At 49.7% G+C, this 21,337-nt stretch overlaps 8 protein-coding genes across 8 annotated transcripts; 5 read left to right on the plus strand and 3 right to left on the minus strand.

Moving 5' to 3' along the window:
- Positions 1–37: 37 nt before the first annotated feature.
- Positions 38–1,818, minus strand: LDX57_008585 (uncharacterized protein; the record flags this gene model as incomplete). The annotated part of the gene is made up of 6 exons (XM_046090306.1): positions 38–339; positions 396–687; positions 742–1,081; positions 1,137–1,270; positions 1,321–1,620; positions 1,666–1,818. The coding sequence occupies 6 exons, from the start codon at positions 1,816–1,818 to the stop codon at positions 38–40; spliced, it is 1,521 nt and encodes a 506-aa protein (XP_045946279.1).
- A 512-nt stretch (positions 1,819–2,330) lies between these two features.
- On the minus strand, positions 2,331–3,960 carry LDX57_008586 (dipeptidase; the record flags this gene model as incomplete). Its single annotated transcript, XM_046090307.1, has 4 exons — positions 2,331–2,633; positions 2,686–3,210; positions 3,278–3,424; positions 3,481–3,960. 4 exons carry the CDS (start codon positions 3,958–3,960, stop codon positions 2,331–2,333), a joined length of 1,455 nt encoding a protein of 484 aa, XP_045946280.1.
- A 533-nt stretch (positions 3,961–4,493) lies between these two features.
- On the plus strand, positions 4,494–6,106 carry LDX57_008587 (uncharacterized protein; the record flags this gene model as incomplete). Its single annotated transcript, XM_046090308.1, has 5 exons — positions 4,494–4,623; positions 4,678–5,072; positions 5,119–5,175; positions 5,223–5,489; positions 5,537–6,106. 5 exons carry the CDS (start codon positions 4,494–4,496, stop codon positions 6,104–6,106), a joined length of 1,419 nt encoding a protein of 472 aa, XP_045946281.1.
- Positions 6,107–6,248: 142 nt separating this feature from the next.
- Positions 6,249–7,220, minus strand: LDX57_008588 (RTA1 domain-containing protein; the record flags this gene model as incomplete). Its single annotated transcript, XM_046090309.1, has 3 exons — positions 6,249–6,697; positions 6,754–7,002; positions 7,052–7,220. 3 exons carry the CDS (start codon positions 7,218–7,220, stop codon positions 6,249–6,251), a joined length of 867 nt encoding a protein of 288 aa, XP_045946282.1.
- A 505-nt stretch (positions 7,221–7,725) lies between these two features.
- LDX57_008589 (Zn(II)2Cys6 transcription factor) lies at positions 7,726–8,895 on the plus strand (the record flags this gene model as incomplete). Its single annotated transcript, XM_046090310.1, has 1 exon — positions 7,726–8,895. The coding sequence occupies exon 1, from the start codon at positions 7,756–7,758 to the stop codon at positions 8,893–8,895; it is 1,140 nt and encodes a 379-aa protein (XP_045946283.1). The 5' UTR covers positions 7,726–7,755.
- Positions 8,896–12,880: 3,985 nt separating this feature from the next.
- Positions 12,881–13,927, plus strand: LDX57_008590 (uncharacterized protein; the record flags this gene model as incomplete). Its single annotated transcript, XM_046090311.1, has 1 exon — positions 12,881–13,927. One exon carries the CDS (start codon positions 12,881–12,883, stop codon positions 13,925–13,927), a length of 1,047 nt encoding a protein of 348 aa, XP_045946284.1.
- Positions 13,928–15,026: 1,099 nt separating this feature from the next.
- Positions 15,027–16,490, plus strand: SSU1_1 (TDT family transporter; the record flags this gene model as incomplete). Its single annotated transcript, XM_046090312.1, has 5 exons — positions 15,027–15,181; positions 15,232–15,600; positions 15,659–15,955; positions 16,013–16,298; positions 16,350–16,490. The coding sequence occupies 5 exons, from the start codon at positions 15,027–15,029 to the stop codon at positions 16,488–16,490; spliced, it is 1,248 nt and encodes a 415-aa protein (XP_045946285.1).
- A 538-nt stretch (positions 16,491–17,028) lies between these two features.
- LDX57_008592 (uncharacterized protein) lies at positions 17,029–20,994 on the plus strand (the record flags this gene model as incomplete). Its single annotated transcript, XM_046090313.1, has 3 exons — positions 17,029–19,482; positions 19,529–19,849; positions 19,914–20,994. The coding sequence occupies 3 exons, from the start codon at positions 17,029–17,031 to the stop codon at positions 20,775–20,777; spliced, it is 3,639 nt and encodes a 1,212-aa protein (XP_045946286.1). The 3' UTR covers positions 20,778–20,994.
- Between the last annotated feature and the right edge of the window lie 343 nt (positions 20,995–21,337).

The raw sequence follows: 21,337 nt of genomic DNA on the forward strand, positions 1-21,337 counted from the left end.
ACATAGTCTCATTCAACGATATCTGATAATATTTTTCTCACTTTATCCACTCTCTTGCGACCATTCTAGCCTTTCCTGCCTTTGGAACAGCTGTAATGGAAGTAGGATCCTTAATGCCTCTAATCGGATCAGCAGCGTCTTTACCTTGTCCATCCACAGGATAGATCTCGAACGTAGCAATCAAATGAAACACAGCTGTATAGACCAATCTAAATGCTAGATGCGAGGCTATGCACATCCGTGATCCATAGCCGAAAGCGAACTGGTGTGTATGTTTTTCGGCATTGTCGAGCCATCGTTCCGGTTTGAAAATCCAGGGGTGGGCAAATGCGTCGCCATCTTGAATATTGTTAGCCCCGTCAATGGAGAATGATAGATAAACAGGATTTCCGTACCTCGATTGCATCCCCATGCGTTCAGAAACACCATAGTTCCGGCTGGAATTGTACTTCCTTCGAAATGTACCGACTCTGTCGTTTCCCTGGGCATAGCGAGTGGCAAGACCGTGTAGAAGCGCATCAACTCTTTAGTCAAAGCATGGATATATTCGACTTCCTGTGTCTCAACGTGCCCTCCAATGAGGGCTTCAGCTTTTTGGAGTTCATCAAATGCGCGTTGTTGAATGTCTTGGTTATGTGCCAAGAAAAGGATCGCCCACGCGATGGTAGGCTGCGTGCTATCTGCACCCTGTATAATGTCAGTATGTTTGTATTCACGAAGGAAGGCGTTAGAAGAACATACCGCCATCATACTCAAACTAATACTCAGCAGCTCCTTACTCGAGAGCCCAACAGCTTCCGGATCTCGCAACACATTCCCCTGAATGCAGGGTTTATCGGTAACATTGTTCACGGCTTCTTTCAACCGATTCAGCAATTGATCGTTATACGCGATCCGACGTTGACCAATCTGTGCCGAGTATGCAGCAGCCGTTCTCCATAAAATCGGCTCAAGCAGTCGAAGAAGGGGGATGTAATTGGTGAGATTCTTGGATGTTGACCTGTATCGCGAGATCTCGGTCTCGACAGCGACAATTTCCGCATAGAGAGAATCTTCTTGAAGATCTTTTGTGCTCGAGACTCTGGATTCTATTAGTTGACGCAGAGGTGCAGTCCTATTTGTGAAGGTGAGAATACCGTGTGCCATAATTCAATGTCAGCACCAAATTGAGGGACAGGCGATGTATCGTCGAGTGAAATTCCACCTCGGCATTCTCGCGTGATGCGTGCAGTAGCTCTTGAATAAATTCCCTAGTTTCCAGTATAATGATCTTTTCAATTCTTAGCCGCTTTCGCTAAGATAGCTAGAAGGTAAACATACTGGCTCATATGACTGAACCTTCGGACGATTCAACGCTCCAGCGGCCAACTTGCGCCGGAACTTACAGCTCTCATCCCACGGACTAGTCCCGATACTGGCGACGCTCTTACTCACCGTCTTATGGAGGACATGAAAAAGAGGGCGTGAAATCAAAGCCGAGCTTTGATTCAGAAAGAGCGACTTCGCTGATTCGGCCGTGTTAACGATCACAACAGGAATATTACCAAGTTGAACTTGATATACGGGTCCGTATTCCGCTGACCATTGGCGATATTGCTCGGCCGAGAACGATTGAGTGACCTGTGATATTAGCTATATTAATTGTGATTCCTGACCATGTCGTACCTGGCGTAAGTTGCCGATGACCGGCAGCCCTTGGGGTCCTGGCAGGCCTTTGATGCGTCGGTTCCAGCGGATGAACTCGTTAACCAGTAGATACCCAACCAGAATGGCCACGGCCGCTTCTATAGAGACGATTATGAAACTGCTAAGCGACATATCGAGTGAATGAGACCGTCATGGGTTTTGTCAACAGGCGAATTAAGCCTTGAGGTATGTATTTAAGCGAAGCTGCTGGGCGCACCACATTTCGTACAACGGCCTGTTAGCTAGTAGGAATTGGAGAAGCGAGATGGCAGCTGTTTCCAATCCAATCACGCAATGGTGAGTGTGTCTGAGGAATGAGTGTATCATGAGTGGATAAATCCTTCGACGCCAATATTTGTTAATGCTACGGATGGCGGACCGGAATCCGAGTTACAGCGACGACTCAATGCGGGGTTGTCGGAGGAATGCAGGGATGGCATGTCTGCGTCAGTCCTAGTCTCCTCGAATTAGTGGAGTTGATGGTTAGATAACGGAGGCAGATCCAATGTCTAGTCTACACGAAGTACTGTGCTTCTTCCCCTCACGCGGATGCAATCAACATCCACAATGACACCATCTTCCTACCTAACTTCAATTGAGCACAATAAAACTTATATTCCACGACCCACTACATTTTATGCCTATCAAGTCCTGATACTCCAATCATTGGCACCCGGTTTAGGGCCCTTCTTCCCACCGTGCAGTCTAGACCTCGTGCCGGAGAACATGAATGGCAACCAGCTGTGTCCTTTAGTCCACCGTCTTCCTTCCCAGATAGCCTCGCTTGGAAGCGATTCCTTCGTGCCCTCGCCTCGGATCCACGCCCCGATCTGTTCGATCTCGCCCCATACGCGCAGGATATTTTCGCCGGCAAAAAGCCGCGCCTGTTCGTCGGTTGCGCCTCGTTCCAGAAGAGCGGCGACGAGGTCGGGGTACTTTGAAACATCCTGAAAAGAGATTAGAAATGGCCGATGCACAAACCAAAGGAACTATAGCTACCTCCAACCCGATCGGAACCTCCGGAGTTCCACTATAATCGCCTCCAACACCGACATGCTCCCATCCGGCGACCTCGGCGATATGGAAAATATGGTCTACCACGTCGCGAATGCTCGCACTATCCGGATCCTCCATGTTCAAGAACCGATTGATGAATGTAGCCATCACGATGCCGCCATTGCGCTTCACCCCGCGCAGCACATCGTCCGGAACATGGCGGAGATGGCGCTGGAGGGCATACGCGCCTGAATGTGAGAAAATGACGGGCGCTCGGGTGATAGAGAGCACGTCGCGCATAGTCTGGTGCGAGACGTGCGAGAGGTCGATCATCATGCCTAGACGATTCATCTCCTTCACGTATTCGTGTCCGAATGGAGTCAGGCCACCGTCTTCGCCGCCCGCCGCGACTGTCGACGCGGAGGTCGAGAAAGCATTGTCGCAATTATGGGTGGTGGTGATATAGCGCACTCCTAGGTCGTAGAACTGACGGATTGCGGCGATCGAATTGCCAACTTGGTGGGCACCCTTTGGCAGATGGAAGAGATGGTCAGCGACGGGAATTGGAGGAGGCATGGGAGATGGTCATGTGTACCTCGAGCCCTAACATGCTGGCGATTTTTCCACTGCGGAACGCCTGTCGCGCGCAATGGGAGTCTTCACAGTAGGCCAGATCGGACGTGTAGTTCTGGATCAAGCGTTTCGCCACATCTATCTGCTCCAGGGAGTCGCGCACCGAAGTCTGCCAGCACTCCGGTCAATATCGTATGCAGTTCGATCAGTGCCAAAACCACCTACCGTCGGGTCATCCTCATAACTGATCTGTTCGCAGTCAATGTAGATACTCCAAAACTGGCCGCCCATCTGCCCCTCACGCATACGAGCCAAGTCTGTATGTCCCAGCAGCCGATTGCTGAGGTTGAAATCCGAATAGATCTTATTTTGCAACTCCACCTGGATCAAGTAAGGAAGGTCATTGTGCCCGTCAATTAACGGCGTGGTTTTCAGTATGCGTCGTGCGCGACCGAGATAATCTGTCGGATGTGGAATGTCAGGCGCATAGAACAGTCCGGTCGCAAGGTTGTATACTGGGGCGACTAACACTGCAATTGACGCCGTCGCTAAGATGGATGGCCAGTGCCAGAATCTCCGAGTCGGCGATTGCCCATTGCGACGATTCGCATGAAGAGTGACTTGGTTTGGGTTTTCATCGAGCGGGCGCAGGTTATCGGTGTTGCTGCTGGTTGCAGGCCCGACGTGGGGTGAAGTGGTTGACATTTTGGCCTCTGGGTTGGGAGTGCCACTTAAGGAATCAGTAACTTCTATATCTCATCTACGGTGCACGGATTGCCCTCGCGTAGGCAGACTTGTTCGGAGTCCCCGCAGTGCAGTTGGAGATGCCAACAGCCATCCCACATGGATGATAGTCATTCACATTATCATCTTGGCGTGCTGCATCAGAGCCATCTATGAAGTGAACACGTTTAATTGGGTTTGCGACCGGCCATCCCTGTTCCTCATGTTGTCAACAGACCGAAAATGACGAGCTCGCGATAGCGTCGGATGCGGACCGAAATCCGGTCAAAAACACTACAGCCGTCGTTTTGGCAACGAAGATAATGAATAATCGAGCTGTGCTCTTCTTGCGTTGGGGAACGTATGGGAAACTAGTTTTATCTGGACCGCGTGGCGATTTCATGACTCGACCTGGTTCACGGCTCGACATATATATCCGTTCGTGTCCGGCAAAGGCTTCAAGAGCCAAGGAGCTCCCACTACAGTCTGCTTGTGACTAGGACAGCAAGTCCACAATGGGTGCCTTACCGACCGAGACGAAAGTACACGACGACGTCGAATTTAATTCCCAACCAGACGAAATCGATTGCAAAGTAGAGAAATCTCTCCTGCGACGGTTGGACATTGTCTTACTTCCTACACTTGGTAGCAACTCTTTGCCATGACCTAAAAACGCATACTTGCTAATCTACAACACAGCTCTCCTCTACTTAACGCATACTCTCGATCGAGCAAACCTCGGAAACGCAAAGAGTGGCACCCTCGAAGCCGACCTCAATCTGCACGGCAACCAGTTCTCGCTCGTTCTGATCTTATTCTACATCCCGTATGCGCTGTTCAACATACCCGCGACCGTTCTCTCCAAGCGCCTCAATGCAGCCCTCGTCATTCCAGTTCTCGTCATGGGTTGGGGAAGTTTGGCCATGATCACGGCGGCAGTCAAGGACTTTGGCGGGCTCCTGGCCTGTCGAGTGATCCTGGGCATGATGGAGGCCGGCTTCATGCCTTGTGCGACCTTCTACTGTACGCTGTTCTACACGAGAAAGGAACTTGGACTTAGATTGTCGCTGTTCTTGATGATGGGGTTTATTGCTGTGAGTAAACCTGGATTGGTCAATGGGAAATTACTCACGTCTGCAGGGCGCTATCAGTGGCTTAATTTCATGGAGCGTGTTCCAATGGAATGGACAGCTCACAGTATGTGTCCTCTTGATGATATTTGCCCGTCATACTAAGCGAAACAGGGATGGCAATACCTCTTCCTGATTGAAGGAGCAATGGGCGTCGCAGTCGGCGCATGGGCCTTACTCTGGCTTCCTCGCAGCGTGCAATCCTCGCGGTTCTTCACTGATGAACAAAAGAAATGCGCCGGACAGCGGATGGCGCTTGAGACAGAAGATTTCTCCTGGATCGAGGGCCTGCAAGCCCTGAAGGACTGGAAGATTTGGGTCTTCGCGTTCTGTGCACTGCTATACGGGGTTGGCGTTGCTAGCAGCTCTAACTTCCTGCCTGTACGTTGACATGTCTCCCAATGCCCGACTAGTCTAACAATCAGCAGGTTATGATCAAACGTCTGACCGATGACGCCGTCCAAGCAAACCTCTACACGATCGGCCCCAACTTGACCGCAGCCGCTATTCAGCTAACAACATGCTACCTCTCGGACCTGACCCAACAACGTGCCTGGTTCTCCATCGGCCCCATTATTGTCTCCATGATCGGCTGGATCCTCCTCGGCTCCTTGGACCTGGTGACGCACGTCAAAGTTGGCTACTTCCTGACATATCTCATCACATTCGGAACCTTCACGCCCGGGCTGCTCGTGCCCGCATGGGTAGGCACAAACACCCCGTCAACATCGACGCGCGCCGTGTCCTTGGGTCTGCTTTCCATGTTCCAGAATCTCGGAGGCATTGTGTCCTCAGGGGCGTACAGAGCGCAGGACGCGCCGATTTACCGACCGGCGTTGACTACAGTGTTCGCGTGCCAGGCTGTCTTTGTGGTTATCTGCTTTTTCATGAGAGTTCAGTATAAGCGCATGAACCAGCGGTTAGACGCAGGGTTGCCGGTAGAAGGACATGAGAAGATGGGCGGCAAGATGGCACCGGGATTCCGGTATATGCTGTAGATTGCAGCTTGCACTCATGTTTGGTATCAAAAAACGGATAGACGGGACACATCTACATAGATAAATTCCCAGGATCTCCGCGCTAGAACGCAATATCTAATTGATGCTAATCTGTAAATACCCACAACTCATGTCCAAATGCCTAAGACAAGACCTCCCCACTTCCGGCAAACTTCTGAACCTTGATTCCCCTGGTATACACACCCTTCCCCTTCAACCATACATTTAGCTCACTGGGATGCACCACATGAAAGACCAACATGGTCGCAAACATCAATAAGGCATCGAAAATATACAAGAATACTTCATGAGAGATCAAATACCCGTTATTGCCCTGCGCATACTCAATCAACCTGAAGATCGATCGCACCAGAATCAAAAGACTCGCCGCGTAGAGCACATAGATAATTTCCGTCCAGCGGAGAGGTTTTGAAAGCGAGTACGGGGTTGGATCACGATGCATGCGCATATGGAAGACGGCGGACGAAATCATGAAGAAGCCAAAGAAAAGGACTTGGATGACGAGGCCGCCGATGATGATATTGGGGCCGTTTTCGGCCATTTTGGACTTCATGCCCATTAAGCCGGCGCCTGCACTTAGTCAGAATATTGGAGTTGAAACGTATACTTGAAGGAGGAGAGGTTACCGGCTGCCTGGAGTAGAAAGGACAGAACATCACCCGTCACGAAGATCTTGGTCATCCATTTGATCCTGATCAGACTATGTTTTTCGGCGTGGAGGACCACGATGAGACGGCCCAATTCCATGTAGATACTCGCGGCGAACAACGCCGGTGCCACGAGGGGAAGAACAGATTGCACGATGAAGGGGCCGAGAGTCCAATCCGGGGACTGGTTGGCCGAAACTGCTCGCGCGCAGTAGCCGATCCATTCAACTACCAGAGTTAGACATTGGTTCAGTTATATCAAGCCAGACAGACATACAGTAACCCCCCAGGACAAAGGCGATGAAGAACCATGTTCGCGTGCGGAAGAGCTGGTAGGTGTGGAAGATAGTCGTGAGCAGGAAGCAGATGATGAAGACCACCGCAGCGCCCAGAGACGGGGTGTAGTGAAAGAACCTGAAGCCCTCTCGCGCTTCGAGTTGTGGCATTTTCACAGACAGACTGGCCAGGATCTGACTGTCAACCGTAGGAGTGTATGCGAGAGGGCAGACTTTAAATCAATCCGAACAGTCTGTCCAAGTGAGTGGGCTGGAGAGCATGGAGAACAGTATCGAAAACTTTACTTGTTTGGGACAGAAAAACTTGTCAATAATGTCTTGCCTAGACCCTGGCATAGAGAATAGAGAATACCATCCCCCCTGTAACCCCAATGTGGATAGATCTAAATGTTCATCTTTGATCTTGACCCCAGCGAATTCTCGTCGTATTTCTTTTGCGACCTTCGCACAACCAATCATGATTCACACCGTTCCTGAGCTTGGCAGTGAATTATTTATAATCGACAATATTCCAAACTCATTGGCTTTTGAGTGGGTCAAGACCCATAGGACTGGCGTAAACCATTCCCGAGGAGGCAAAGTTCACGGACATCTCGGAAAGTGATGCGATAGACTATCGTCACCCACATGGTTTCGCCTCTCCCCCCCCTTTAATTCTTGCTGCCATGAAAAATTATAAGCGAGGATGCCATTACGCCGTTCTCATAAGAAATCGCACCACGGCTGCCTCCAATGCAAACAACGGAGGATAAAATGTGACGAGGCTCGACCCTACTGCGGTCCCTGTCATCGCAAGCAACTTTCCTGCACATTCCAAAGCATCGCCCCGCGACCTCAACCGGCCCCCAAGCTAACTAGTAGCCCTCATGCGCTCTCTCATGGCGAATATGGTCTGCCTCTCTCGGAGCTGGAACTCCTACACCAGTGGCACGTAGCTACGGCGCGCTCACTCGCTCACGAGGCACATCTTGAAGATGTCGTGCGCATCACCGTGCCTCAAGAGGCGCTCACCTATCCTTTCCTCATGCACAGCATTCTCGCAGTCTCGGCGCTTCATCTCAGCTTTACCAGCCCCACCGAGCGACGCCGATCCTACAAAGAGGCCGCCATCCGCCACAACAACCTCTCTCTCACACTATGCACTCCTCTTCTCAGCAACGTCACACCAGAGAACTGCCACGCGCTATTCGCATTCTCCTGTCTCACCGCCGTGTTTGCCTTTGGCGTCCAAGGCCGCGATGGGCTCCCTAGCGCCCAGGGACTGATTGACGTGGTCGAAGTCTTCAAGATGGTCCGCGGTGTCGCATCGGTCGTGCAACAGGCACGAGCATGGATCGAACAGGGCGGAATGCGCCAACTGTTGAAGATCGGCAAGCTACGCAAACGAGCCGCGGGCACGGTATACGACCGAGAGCTGTGCTCGCATCTACAGACCTTCATCGAAGAGCAACTACAACCGCGGGAGCCCTGCATGCATGAGAACGTCGACATCAGCGCCGTGCTCTTACAAGCCGCAAGGCGCCAACTCGAATTATTGAACATGTACATGACTATGGAAGACCCCAACGCCATCCTCGCATGGCCGGTGCTTCTTGATGCACAATACCTGGATCTTTTACTGAGAGTGGAGCCGACCGCATTGATCATTTTAGCCTACTATGGGACAGCACTGCACTTGCTGTTTGACAATTGGTGGTTAGATGGTTGGGGGCAGTTCATCATGAACCTTGCGTCGATGCGGCATGGCTCCGTGGGGGATTGCAGGATAGCGTGGCTGGTAGATGTTATACAAAGGGATAGGGAATATAGATTGAGGACTGCATGACGGAGGCAATTGGAAGGTATGGTCGACTTAATCTGCAGCATAGTTCCTGCTATGGCGCCGAATTAAAATCCATTTCTGGGGTTGATCTCAGTTAGCCCCCAAATTGAAGAAAGAGTCTCTTTTTGAGTTTTGACTGTTCCAGGGAGTTCCCATACCCTGCGGCCATATTTGGCGCCTAGAGCTCGCTAAAATATGCTTAACGCATCGAAGCTTGATCAATTGAGTTAGCATAAATTTAAGCTTGGTTAAACTAACCGATATAGGCACAATGCCCTTACCCCCAAGGCTTGTATTGAAAACTCGTCATATTAAATGCGGAATGCGGAAAGTACTAATAAACTTCATGTCGTGGTAACAGGCTTGGCTGTCAAAACTAGGGTTCTAAGCGACTTCCATGGCAATAAACGAGGGTTTGACAGGGCAATATTCTCGTTGCTTGTGCAAACAACATAGACGTGGAAAGAGGGGATGACGTTGAAGATGTGATGCGTCCTACTTCCTTCGATAGCCGCCGGACTATACCCAAGGTTGTTCATTGGCCCACAAACACTGCCATAACAAGGGCAAGATCATGCCCCTCAATTTGGATAAGGTGCCTTCCACCTCAGATTCTTTGCCCCGCATGTGATGCGATTCTCCTTAGCTTGTGAACATACAAAACGTCCGACCCTCTATCAATATCTGAGGGCGTCGTCGCTCTCAGTTATTTTGGTCTCCAGATGTGCAAGGAGATTGTATCCTACAGTCGAGCATGGCGGGACTGGGACAAAATCATTCGAGTTCTCGCCAGGAAAGCAGTGAGCCTGCGTGCACCTCTAAAGACGCTCACGGACGGGATAGAAGAAAGCCAAAACACCAAACCCGCGATGGTTGCAGACATAAAAAACAAATCCATATAAATCCACAAATCCATAAATCGACTAAAACAGGCTCTCGAACGATACCGATCAACAACCTCCTGCAGAGGGGATACGGGGAAGGTGAAGAGCGAGGTGAAAGGAATAATATACCCCCCTCGGAAAGACACCTTGCGTGAAATGGAAGAAAATCTGGACGGTCTACAGAACGTCTTACAAACGACATTGTTAATATATGTAGCCTATGTTCAATCACAACCTTGATGCTTAACTTAACAGCAATAATTGTACAAATACTCTCGACAGAAAGTTAGGAAATCATTACAAGTTCAGAGGACAATACTCGAAGAATAGCGTGACATGACTCCCAAAATCTTCTCCGTTCATAAGGATAAATTCCTAACATGTAACAATTCAGAATTCCGGTCTGAGGCTATTTCATGGAAAGAGGATGCCACCACCGAGCTTATTAAAATCCTGAAATGAGCGACTGATCACAAGAGATAAAACCGTGTCTCTGATACAGTACAGAGGCACGGATAAAGGACAGTATGTGGATTTTACCCATAATCTGTCGAAATAGGAATGGTCTGATCGGCATTTAGGAGTCATCAAGGATCGGCACCTCGCTCTCGAATGAGAAGCTCACAATGGCAACAACAAAACAAACACACTTACTATTGTCGGTTATTGAATATTGCCATTGGCGCTTCCTGCTTCCTAATGAGAGGTGCCGGTGGCTTTTCTATCGCACTCTACCTGCATATCCAATCGGTTCGAGGCAGCAACCCGGCTTCGAAAGATTGACTTGTTGAAAGCCAAGGTCGGATACTTTCGAGAAACATACGATGTGATGCGGGATTTGCGACAACCATTTTCGGGTGGTGAAATACTTCCTTCTGACCTAATCCACACTGGAAGTGGATCTATCGTTTCGCTCTTTGATGTAACCGAATCTCCTCCGCCTATTATAATTCGAATTAGAGACTAACGAGGTTAGATACTATGCTACCCTCTATGCTTACCCAACTCTTCGACGGAGACCGAGTCGCTTTCTCTCCTTACAGCATTCATGTTGAACTGCGGATGCAGGCCCAGGACAATCAAGATGTATGATCAGGGATTAGGAAGCCTGTGTCAACAAGTCTATCTTGAACACAAAGATCTGGTGTGGATATATAAACTTGCTGAACATGGCGTCCCTTTCAGCATTTTTCGTCCGCCAACCAACAAGCGTTTTAAGACGAACCTACGGCTCATCCTTTCCCTGGATGAGGATGGTAAGAGTGTAGACCCTGCACTTAGTTCACCAATTTTAATTCTCTCAATAGTGCTACAAATTGCCGAAATTATAATTCGAGAATCCGAAGAAGAACTAACAATAGCGCTCAATTCTGGTCTTTCTTCACCCAACGAAAAATTGGCGGACTGCTCCCTACTCCAGTTAGCCTTCGGATGACCCCAGCGTGTCAAAATCCTCCTGGAGGTAGGAGCAAGTCCGTCAAGAAATACAATCTCAAAATAGTTGATGGCAAAGGATACATTGAATCCAGTGCTATTTGGCTTAAGACAGGCTGTCTTTTCGATGTCGATTGTCTTTCACAGCTCTGGATGTCAAATGGTGCCACTCAATTGTCTACGAAGGTAGACGAGCTTGCATTGAGAAGGAAGTAGCTATGGCAATTGGCACAATGCTCTGTCCCTCAAGACCAATTCCCAGTTCTGGATCAAGCTGTAGTCTGGATGCGACTTCCGCCAAAGTCTATAAGAAACTAGTTGACCACGACAGAGATATCCCCCCATCACTGCTGGTTCTCATCGACCCTCAAGTGCCATCAGTCTACAGTCAGATACACCACGCAACGCCGTTCCAGATACTATATGACGCTGGCTTCCGTGACATTGATGTAAACGATGTGACGGGGAGGACACGGGTTTAGGGAGATAAATCTTACCCCCAACGCTGCGATAGAGACACTTCCCATGCCCTGCACCAGGACCACATTGCCCTTCTTTGGCTCCCGCCCGTCAATTCCAAATAGTCCGTTCCAGGCCGTCAAAGCGGAGCATGTAAGCGTTACCGCTTCATCAAAGCTGAGATTCCTTGTCATCTTGACAAAAGATGTGTCATAAAACACGCCACAGGGTCGAAGGGTCCCATCAAGCCGCTGGCCAATTCCACTGCTAATGTCGGCAAATGTCGCAAAAGCGCCCTCAGTCATACCATATTTCATGTGTGTGCAAACATGATCCCCTGGTTGAAATCTATTCACAGACGAGCCAACGGCTTCAACCACTCCGGCCGCGTCGGAGCCAGGCACGACATTCGGTTCGATAGTAAGACCATGTACGCCCTGAGTCATGGATCAGTACGTGTTATGATAGTAATAAAATGGCCAAGAACCTTCGCAATAGCAAGATCGCGGTGGTTTAGAGATGCTGCTTGGATTTTGACGCGCACGTCATGATTTCCTAGCGGTGGCAACGCCTGCTTCTCAACAAATTTGAGACTCTGGGCCCCTTCTGGCCCGTCATAATCCATGCCTTACTCGAGAAAGTCATGTTATCGTTGAATTCAGGGTGATAACTTGTCTGGCAGATCGGAGTTCTGGAACAAGGGGATTCAAAGAACCAGGGGGGCCTTAGCATAAAAACCTGCCATATCTCCCGTCACTTGAATAATGAGCCGGCCGCTGCTCGCCACCGTTGAATCATGAAAGACTTCAAATTGGGAAGATCCCCACCGGACAATCCACAATCCCAACGGTTACCGAGAATTCGGGTTCATGAAATCCACCGAGGCGTACACCGAGTAATGGTACCGAATAGAAGATGCTCGATTCGGTAATAATAAGCCACCTACAGCACTCTTGTATAACCCTCATTGTTATGATATACAGTGATTGACTAGGCCTGTCTTTATTCATGATCTTACACTCTCATTCACATTTGGATGGGCAACGGGCTTATTTTGGAAGCCATCCATGCAATCAGAGGACCCATTCTTAGAGTCAGATTACTAAGTTCCGTACGGAGTAGCTTTGAATGACGACTCCACTTTCGTTCCAACTTGTCGCGCAAAATTCAAAACAAACTTATGATATTCCATTTCCCACTAAAAAATCAAAATGCATCTAGACCACAAAATTCCCTGGAACACGGCCGCCAGTCATTTCAAATATATACAATCTAATCCTCACATCACACCGCATAAGACCGACCTCTTTGCCCGAGACCTTCCCTCCCAATCCAATGACTTGAACCATTTCCGTCGCGTTCTTATCGCGACGATCCGTGAATTCGCCCTTGCCCAAGAAAGAAAGGCCCTGGATGTAGCGGGAATACCTGACTCGGCTCCTCTCTTTTCGGAGACCCTTCTGTCCTATCCGGAGAGCAAATATGGCCTAGGTCCACACGAGACGAACTCTGCCCTGCACAATCCTCTTTCAGACCAACACCGAAGAATCGATTATTGGATTCAGTCTGCGGCTGACCTGAACGATTCAAATAATTTGAGCTATGGGACCGGCGACGCGGACTTGGCCGACGCCGTGAAGATGTTGATTGTCACTGTTGCTGAGGGCGACCCGGTCGCATCGCAAGAAGCCAAAGAAGCACTTCTCCGGCTCATACGGCATCCTCGAGTTCCGCTGGGAGATCTATGGAGTCTTCATTGGGGTCATTCGTTCGGAGTCGATCACGTGGCGCACAGAGCCCTAGAGATGTACATCTCCCTGAATATATTTGCGGCGGTGTTTGAGAAGAAATCCCCGAGTACTAGCGAAAGTGCTCTGTTCGCAAGCACGACCTTCCAAAAGTATCTCAACGATGCCGTGGCGAATTATGACTACCCTGCGCAGAACATCCCGCATCGTGCGTTCTGGCGATCAATGGGGGTTTCAATTGAAGGAAATGTTGAAGGAGGTGATGACTCGAGGATAGACCCATTGGATGTTCATTCTGCAGACGAGACCAGATCAAAACTAAAAGCCTATCTCAAATTGTGTTTTGGCATTCTCTATACCTTTGATGTCTATCGGCGGGAGCTGCTCAGTGATGATGCCGCAGTTGACAAAGAATGGAGCTACATGGTTACTGGCACCATGATGTGGTGGGGGTGTGATTATGATTGGGATAGTATGGAATTCACGCAGAAGGACAAACCAGCTAATTAATTAGATACAACCCTGGCTTTCTGTTGCTCCCGTGATTCTATCTTTCCTATAGACTGTACTGCTCGATTCGTAACGCAAATATGCCGAGTTGGTGTTTATTAGCGATCTGACCGTGGATTCCTATGAATAGAGGCCGCATGAGTAGCCGTGACAGATTGATTTCAGCAGTCCATCGGCGATTTGTTGGGAATATATTTCCGGTGCACAAAGTTGGCAAATCTATTCATTCCTTCACGAATTAGGCCTAGTCAGCCAACCATGCTCCGTGCATGGGATATAGCAAGAGAAGGAGAATAGGTGGGAATGACTTCTTATGGTGAACACTCATTCTGCACGCAGTCCCCTGTAGCTTTCTTTCTTTCTTTCTTTCTTTCTTCGTTTGTTCCTGTCCTTATAATTCAAGACCACACGCGGTGATAAGAAATCGACGCCGTCGATATGAAGAAGCTCGTTTCTGATATGAAGCGCCTTTTCTATGTATGCCCGCGGAAATCCTTGGCCACACAGCTCTGGCTATCTGCAAGGGACGACGCAAGGGGGCCCTGACCGACCTATTGCCGAGTTACGACGCAGCCCAATCAGAAGGGTGATGAGGCGAACACGTTAGAACGACTGTGATGATGTAGAGTCCCATAATACTGTGCTTGTTATTGTCTGCAAAAGACAATAAAGTGAACGGACTGGGCCTTTCATTTTCAATCATATCAAGGTGGTGAATACCTCAGGCATCATCGTCCGATTGACCTACATCACGTGCCCGCCATCTCATTCGGCGACTGAATTTGGGATCGGCGTTCGACATTTCGGGAATGTGAATGGTGTCTCCAGGATCAGGTATCCCTTCAATAAAAACGTCATCCGGCAGCCATGTCTCGCATTTATCAGAAATAGTCTTGGCACCGTTCTAGCCGTGGGACGTTGGGCGAGTGCCCGGTGCAGAGATTTTACGATGATCTAACAATATCTACGTCAATATGTCCGATGAGCGAGTTGAACTTTGACTGTTCTTGACACTTGAGATTTGCGTTTGTTTACTATAAGCTTACAGATACTTCCCAGTGCACTAGGAGCAAATTTAAAGTCTCCCTACGCTCAATACATGGAGTCCGGGTCGCATTCTCAACTCACCCACGCGGGCGCAGTCCCTGCCGGACTAGAAAACGCCCTGCCAGCGCCACGATGCAGCGACCTCGAGGCCAAGAGGTCCAAAAGCGATGTTGGCTGGCGCCGCGTTGTGCGAGACTTTACCCCAGCGTAGGTGTCTAATAAGCTTGTTGCTAATATTCGTGCTAATAACTTCATAGGTGGTTCTCGGTAAACATGGGAACTGGGATAGTCTCTCTTCTCCTTAACACCCTACCATATAATGGTCCCTGGCTGTACTACATCTCCATCGTCGTCTTCGTTCTCAATGTCGTGTACTTTGTCACTTTTTGTGTTGTCGCGGCTCTACGATACACCCTGTATCCCGAAATATTCAAGGCGATGATCACTCATCCTGCGCAGTCGATGTTTCTAGGCACGTTTCCTATGGGGCTAGCCACGATTATCAACGTGTTCTGCAACATATGTGTGCCAGCATGGGGCGACGGTGTAGAGTACTTTGCCTGGGCTTTGTGGATCGTGGACGCGGCGCTTTCCGTATCAACAGCAACCGTCGTGCCATTCATAGTGTACGAATTCCCGCCCTACGTATCTCCTGAGTTATCCAGATCTAAACCAGACACATAGGATGACGCGCAAGAACGAAATCAGCTTATCTTCAATGAACGCTGCTTGGCTTCTACCCATTGTCTCGTGCATTGTCGCTGCAGCCTCCGGGGCCGTCGTGGCAGGCGTGCTCCCCAATGCGCAGCACGCTCTTTGGACTGTCATGGTCAGCTACGCGCTCTGGGGAATGGGTGTTCCACTCGCAATGATGGTCATGGCCATTTACCTGCAGCGACTTCTTCTCCACAAGCTTCCGCCTAAGACGGTTCTCGTCAGCGTGTTCTTGCCTCTGGGTCCTCTAGGCCAGGGCGGTTTCGGGTATGCATTTCCCGACACTCCTGACACCCTCTAATATCACTAATCGAAGATATGCAGTATCCAAAAGCTCGGCGAATGTATCCTAAGCATCTTCCCCGAAACCCAATCACTCCATGGCTCCGCAGGGCTCATCTTCTACGAGGGCGGTTTTATCATCGGCCTGATAATGTGGGCATTCGGGCTCATCTGGCTCTTTTTTGCCGTTGCCTCTCTCATTCGGGCCCGGAAATTCCCCTTCAACTTGAGTTGGTGGGGACTAACTTTTCCGCTCGGCGTGTATGCGATGTGCACCTGTCAGTTGGGGAGAGAGTTGCCGTCGACATTTTTTACGATACTTGGGACTGTAAGTATACTAGCCTCTCATATATGGGTTTCGGGCAGCTAATTTTAGAAGATATTCTCCGTCACGGTCGTGCTCCTATGGCTCTTTGTCAGCTTCCACACGTTTAGAGGGATTGTACGAGGCGATATCTTTGTCGCGCCATGTCTGGCGGATTTGGAAAGGAAGAAAAGGGAAGAGGCCCTAAGGAATTAAGAACACCAGATGCCTGGATATTTTCGCGTGGGATGGGTGAATAGGATATAAGCTTGGGGAAAATATTTCTTACGTTCCTAAAGACAGCTCTCTCGAAAGTAAACCATACTTGACTCGCTCATTCGTGTTATGATTTATTTTCATCGGTGTATTTATCAGAGCTCTAGCGTTGGTTTTCTCTACAGATGGGGGTGGTGAAATGTAAATATACCGCCGTTCAATATGGTCCTTGCTTCCAGAACCTTGAGAACATGCGGGTTGGAGCTGAAGGCGAAGCGACAGCAATGTTGAAGATGGACACCTGGGTCACAAAGACAGGGAGCGATCAGTGGGCCCAGGACTATACCATTCACCCCTGTGTTATAGATGGACTGGCACAGATTATCTTCCCAACACTCCAAAAGAGCCAGCCGATACTACACGAAATTGTGAGCTATTGGAGCTAGCGATTTTGTGCTTTCTAGAGGAAGCAGTGTCTTTTCTGGAAAGCAACCCGTCCGTGTCAGTGCCAAACTATCTCCACCAGTATGTCACATGGATGAAACATCAGCTTCAATTGCGCCACACTGAAGCGTCTCAGGCAGAGGCCAGTCGTCTGCTTTCAGACCCAGAGGCACGAAAAGAACTAGTGTCTCGGGTGCAGACTGCTGGACAGGATGGTCAGTTCTACATGCAAATCGGTCAAAACCTGCTTTCTATTTTGTCCGGCGACGCTGAAGTGATGGATGTTATGTTTGAGAGCAGCTTATTCGACCAATTTTATGAAACTGTGCTTGCAAGTGCCCATGATTCATATCCCATTTCGGTCTTGGTCGAGCATCTATGCTTCAAAAACCCTGCCTCCCGCATTATTGAAATCGGCGCTGGGACTGGGGGCCAGACTGTGGGTATTCTCAAGGCCCTTTGTTCAAACAATGTCAGGAAATGTGCCCGATATGATTACACTGATATTTCCCGCGCCTTCTTTCCGCGTGCGCGCACAAAGTTTGCCAAGTATGATGATATCTTACATTATTCCGTCTGTGACATCTCCAAAGATCCAGTCTCTCAGTCATTTGAACCATTTAGCTATGATCTTGTCATTGCATCTCATGTTCTCCATGCTACCCCGTTTCTGGAACAGACATTACAAAATGCCCGTCGACTTCTGAAGCCTGAAGGGAAGCTCATATTGCTGGAGACCACTAATGTTGATGCCATTGACGTGGGATTCGTGTTCGGCCTTCTTCACAGCTGGTGGGCTCCTCTAGAAAGCGAGCCTCGATCGCCTCTGAGTCCATGCATCACCGTGGATCAGTGGGACAGGCTGCTGAAATCAACCTGCTTCTCTGGTGTCGATATTGAGGTTCCAGGGCAGGAGAATACGCGACGGAGGTACAGCAGTATCATGATATCTACCGCAGTGCCTGAGCAAGCCAGACTTGCCGAGCCCTCGCATGATCTTTACCTCGTTCGAAATGGCAACGTTGCGGCCCAGGGCGAAATTGCGCAGTCGGTGCAAGATCAACAGGCCTCATCAATATACACACTTGCAGAAATTGCCGAGGTCGAGATTCCGACAACCGCAGTTGTTGTATTCTTTCTTGAAGTCCAGGATGTGCTACTAGACGGGGTCTCGCCCCAGGATTTCAAATTGTTGCAATCGGTACTTTTAAGGACGCACAGTACCCTGTGGATTACTCAGCCAACTGATGATGAGCAAATCCCTCGGCAGCATTTGGTAGATGGACTTGCTCGCAGCTTAGGTTCTGAAGACTCAAATCGAAAGTTGGTGACCCTCGCGCTCAACAAATCTAATACCGTGCGACGATCAACAGACTTTATCCTGCAACTTATTACAAACATCCAAAGGTCTACTGTCGAGTCCCTGGAGACACACTATGCTGTCAAAAACGATCTTTTATGTGTCCCTCGCATTACATTGAATAGGCTGATGAGCGAATCTATTGCTCTGAATGCTCAGCCGCACGTGAAGGAAACCCTGACACTAGGTCCTGAAACTTCTATATCTCTCAGGGTACGGCCTCCAGGAGGTATCGAAAACTTGGAGTATCTGGAGGACACGCTGACCGAAGTCGACCTTGGGCCAAATGAGGTGATTGTGCAGGTCAAGGCGTTTGGCCTGACACTCCGGGAGCATCTTATTGCGACCGGAGAGCTCAATGAACGCGGGCTGGGCACAGAATGTGCCGGCGTCGTATTCAAGGCCGGTACTGACATACAGCTTCAACCGGGAGACAGTGTGTGCGCTATCGGATTGTCAATGGCACGGTCATTTATACGTGTAACAGCAGGTGCTGTAGCTCCAATTCCCTCCCGCGTGTCATTTGCAACCGCACCATCCTTACCCACAGCACTTTGGCTAGCGTATTACACCTTATGGAATGTGGCGAGACTAAACAAAGGTGAGACAGTGCTGGTTCACGGATTTGCCAGCTCGTTTAGTCAAGTCGCAGTCCAACTCGCTGTGGAGCTCGGTGCGCGCGTCCTAGTTACTGCACGCTCTGTCTCGAAACGAGATCTTCTTTGCCAGAAGCTCGGTCTTTCCCAGAGTATCATCTTTGTCCCCGACGATCCTTCTACGTGTGGAAGAATAAATAAGATAACAAAAGGGCAAGGCGTGGATGTGGTAGTTGGTTCGCTGTCAGATATGAATACCCCAGATTACTCGCAATGTCTCGCTGCCGGTGGTCGTGTTGTTGATATCGGCTTGAAAAGGAGCGAAAATACCTCTATTCCTCAGCTCAAAAGCCGAGGACTCAATGGCTCTTACTCTTCAGTCAATCTAGCCGACCTTCTTCGGCATAACCCCGCCTTGGTCTATCGGACCTTCCAGCAAGCCGTCAACCTTTGGTATCAGCTTAGGCTCAATTTCCCGCTGCCTCTGCACTCTTTCTCCGCGGCCGAAGTGAACTCTGCTTTTCAGCATTTCCGAGACAGAGACACTGTTGGAAAGCGAGTTGTAGAGCTGACGGACGGGGAGACCATTGAAGTACGTTCTGACAGTCCTCAGCCGTCTCTGTTCTAACAGTATGTAGATCACCTGTGCCTCTAGACCTAAGTATTCCTTTGAGCCCCGTGCCTCTTACATCATAGCTGGGGGGCTTGGTGGGCTCGGCCGGAGCTCTGCTAGACGGATGGTCAGTAGGGGAGCGCGTCATCTAATTCTTCTTTCTCGCTCGGGCCCAAAGACTACTGCTGCCCGGGAGCTCGTCAACGATCTTGAGTCACAGGGTGTCTCGGTTGCTACGCCTAAAGTTGACAATAGTGACTTCAAAAGTCTAAAGGAGGTGCTCGATGATCTCTCTCAAACCATGCCTCCAATCCGAGGTTGCATTCAAGCAACGCTTGATTTACGTGTATGTGTTCTCTGCCGTGCGCCTAACAGCACTTGACGTTCGGACCCTGACCGCGCAATCATAGGATGGTCTGTTTTCCAATATGCAATTCGACGACTGGATCACGCCCCTTAAGGCCAAAGTGGCCGGATCCTGGAACCTCCACAAAATCCTCCCATCGGACCTAGACTTCATGATCCTCTCATCATCCGTCAATGGCGTGTTTGGCAGCCCGGGCCAGGCCAACTACGCGGCCGGAAACACCTTTAACGACGCACTAGCTGAGCATAGACTGCGAAAGGGTCAAAAGGCAGTGTCGCTAGACCTTGGCTCATTGATAACCGAGGGTGTTGTCGCTGAAAGCCCAGTCATTATGGCGTTTGTGCGCCGATTCGGTCATCTAATGGAGATCACACACGAGGAACTACTCACTGTTTTAGACCACTACTGCAATCCTGACCTCCCAATCCTGTCACCTGACCAGGCGCGGGCCATCGTAGGGATTAAATTGCCAGCGGAAATGATCGCGAACGGCCTCGAGCTTCATCACTTTATTCGCCGGCCACTCTTCAGTCATTTATTCCGCGTACAGCTTCGCGGCGCTGAAACAGACTCTAGCGCCAGTGCCATTGCCACTGCCGGGACCATTGACCGGCCGGCTGCGCTGAAAGCTGTGACGTCATGCAGCGAAGCGATGCAATTAGTGACTGAGTGGACATGCACAAAACTCGGCTTAATCCTAGGCATCCCAGTGTCTGAACTCGATCTGAACAAGCCGGTTCACACGTACGGTGTCGATTCTCTGGTTGCGATCGACCTTAAAAACTGGTTCAACCGAGAGATCGGCGCTCCCATCGATGTGTTTGATTTGACGGGGAATATGGCTCTTGACCAATTAATTGCGATGGCGGTCCGCAGGAGCCAGTTCTGCCAAGCAATTGTCGATTAATCTCCATACCCTCTGGGCTTGATGCCGATTCCAACTCTCATTAAGAAAGAACTGAAAGGCGTTTTGACACTAGACACTGGTCCCTTTCTGATCCGCTCAGTGTACCTATTTGCGTGGCGGGCGTATAGTACGCCGCAACATTGATATCTGTATCAACTAACTTACCTCGATTAGCGATGGTGTTTACATCCTTTCTTTTCCGTAGGTACGACGTAACTCATTTAAGCTTTATCCAATACTAAAAGTGTTAGGATCAAGGGGTGGTATCAAATCAGGAAAGCAATAAAAGCCAGGGGAATAGCAACAGAACTCAGTGAATTGACGTTGAAACAGAATACTTTCCCCCGGGCGGATATCCTTCTTTTTTGCGACCTTGTCTGTCATCCATGCCAGCCCCTACTGAGATATACAAGTCGCTACACCAGTTGAGCGCTTTAGAGCCGCCGACCTGTCAATCAATCACGCCTCGCGCAGTGGCCGTAGTCTTGGACAGGACTTGTTTGACGAACGACGAACCGGTTCCAATTACAGCACGGCTCTCCTGCAATCTGCCAGACGTG

The sequence above is a fragment of the Aspergillus melleus genome, assembly GCF_016097325.1.
Source record: "Aspergillus melleus strain CBS 546.65 chromosome Unknown contig5, whole genome shotgun sequence".
NCBI classification, from domain to species: Eukaryota; Fungi; Ascomycota; class Eurotiomycetes; order Eurotiales; family Aspergillaceae; genus Aspergillus; species Aspergillus melleus.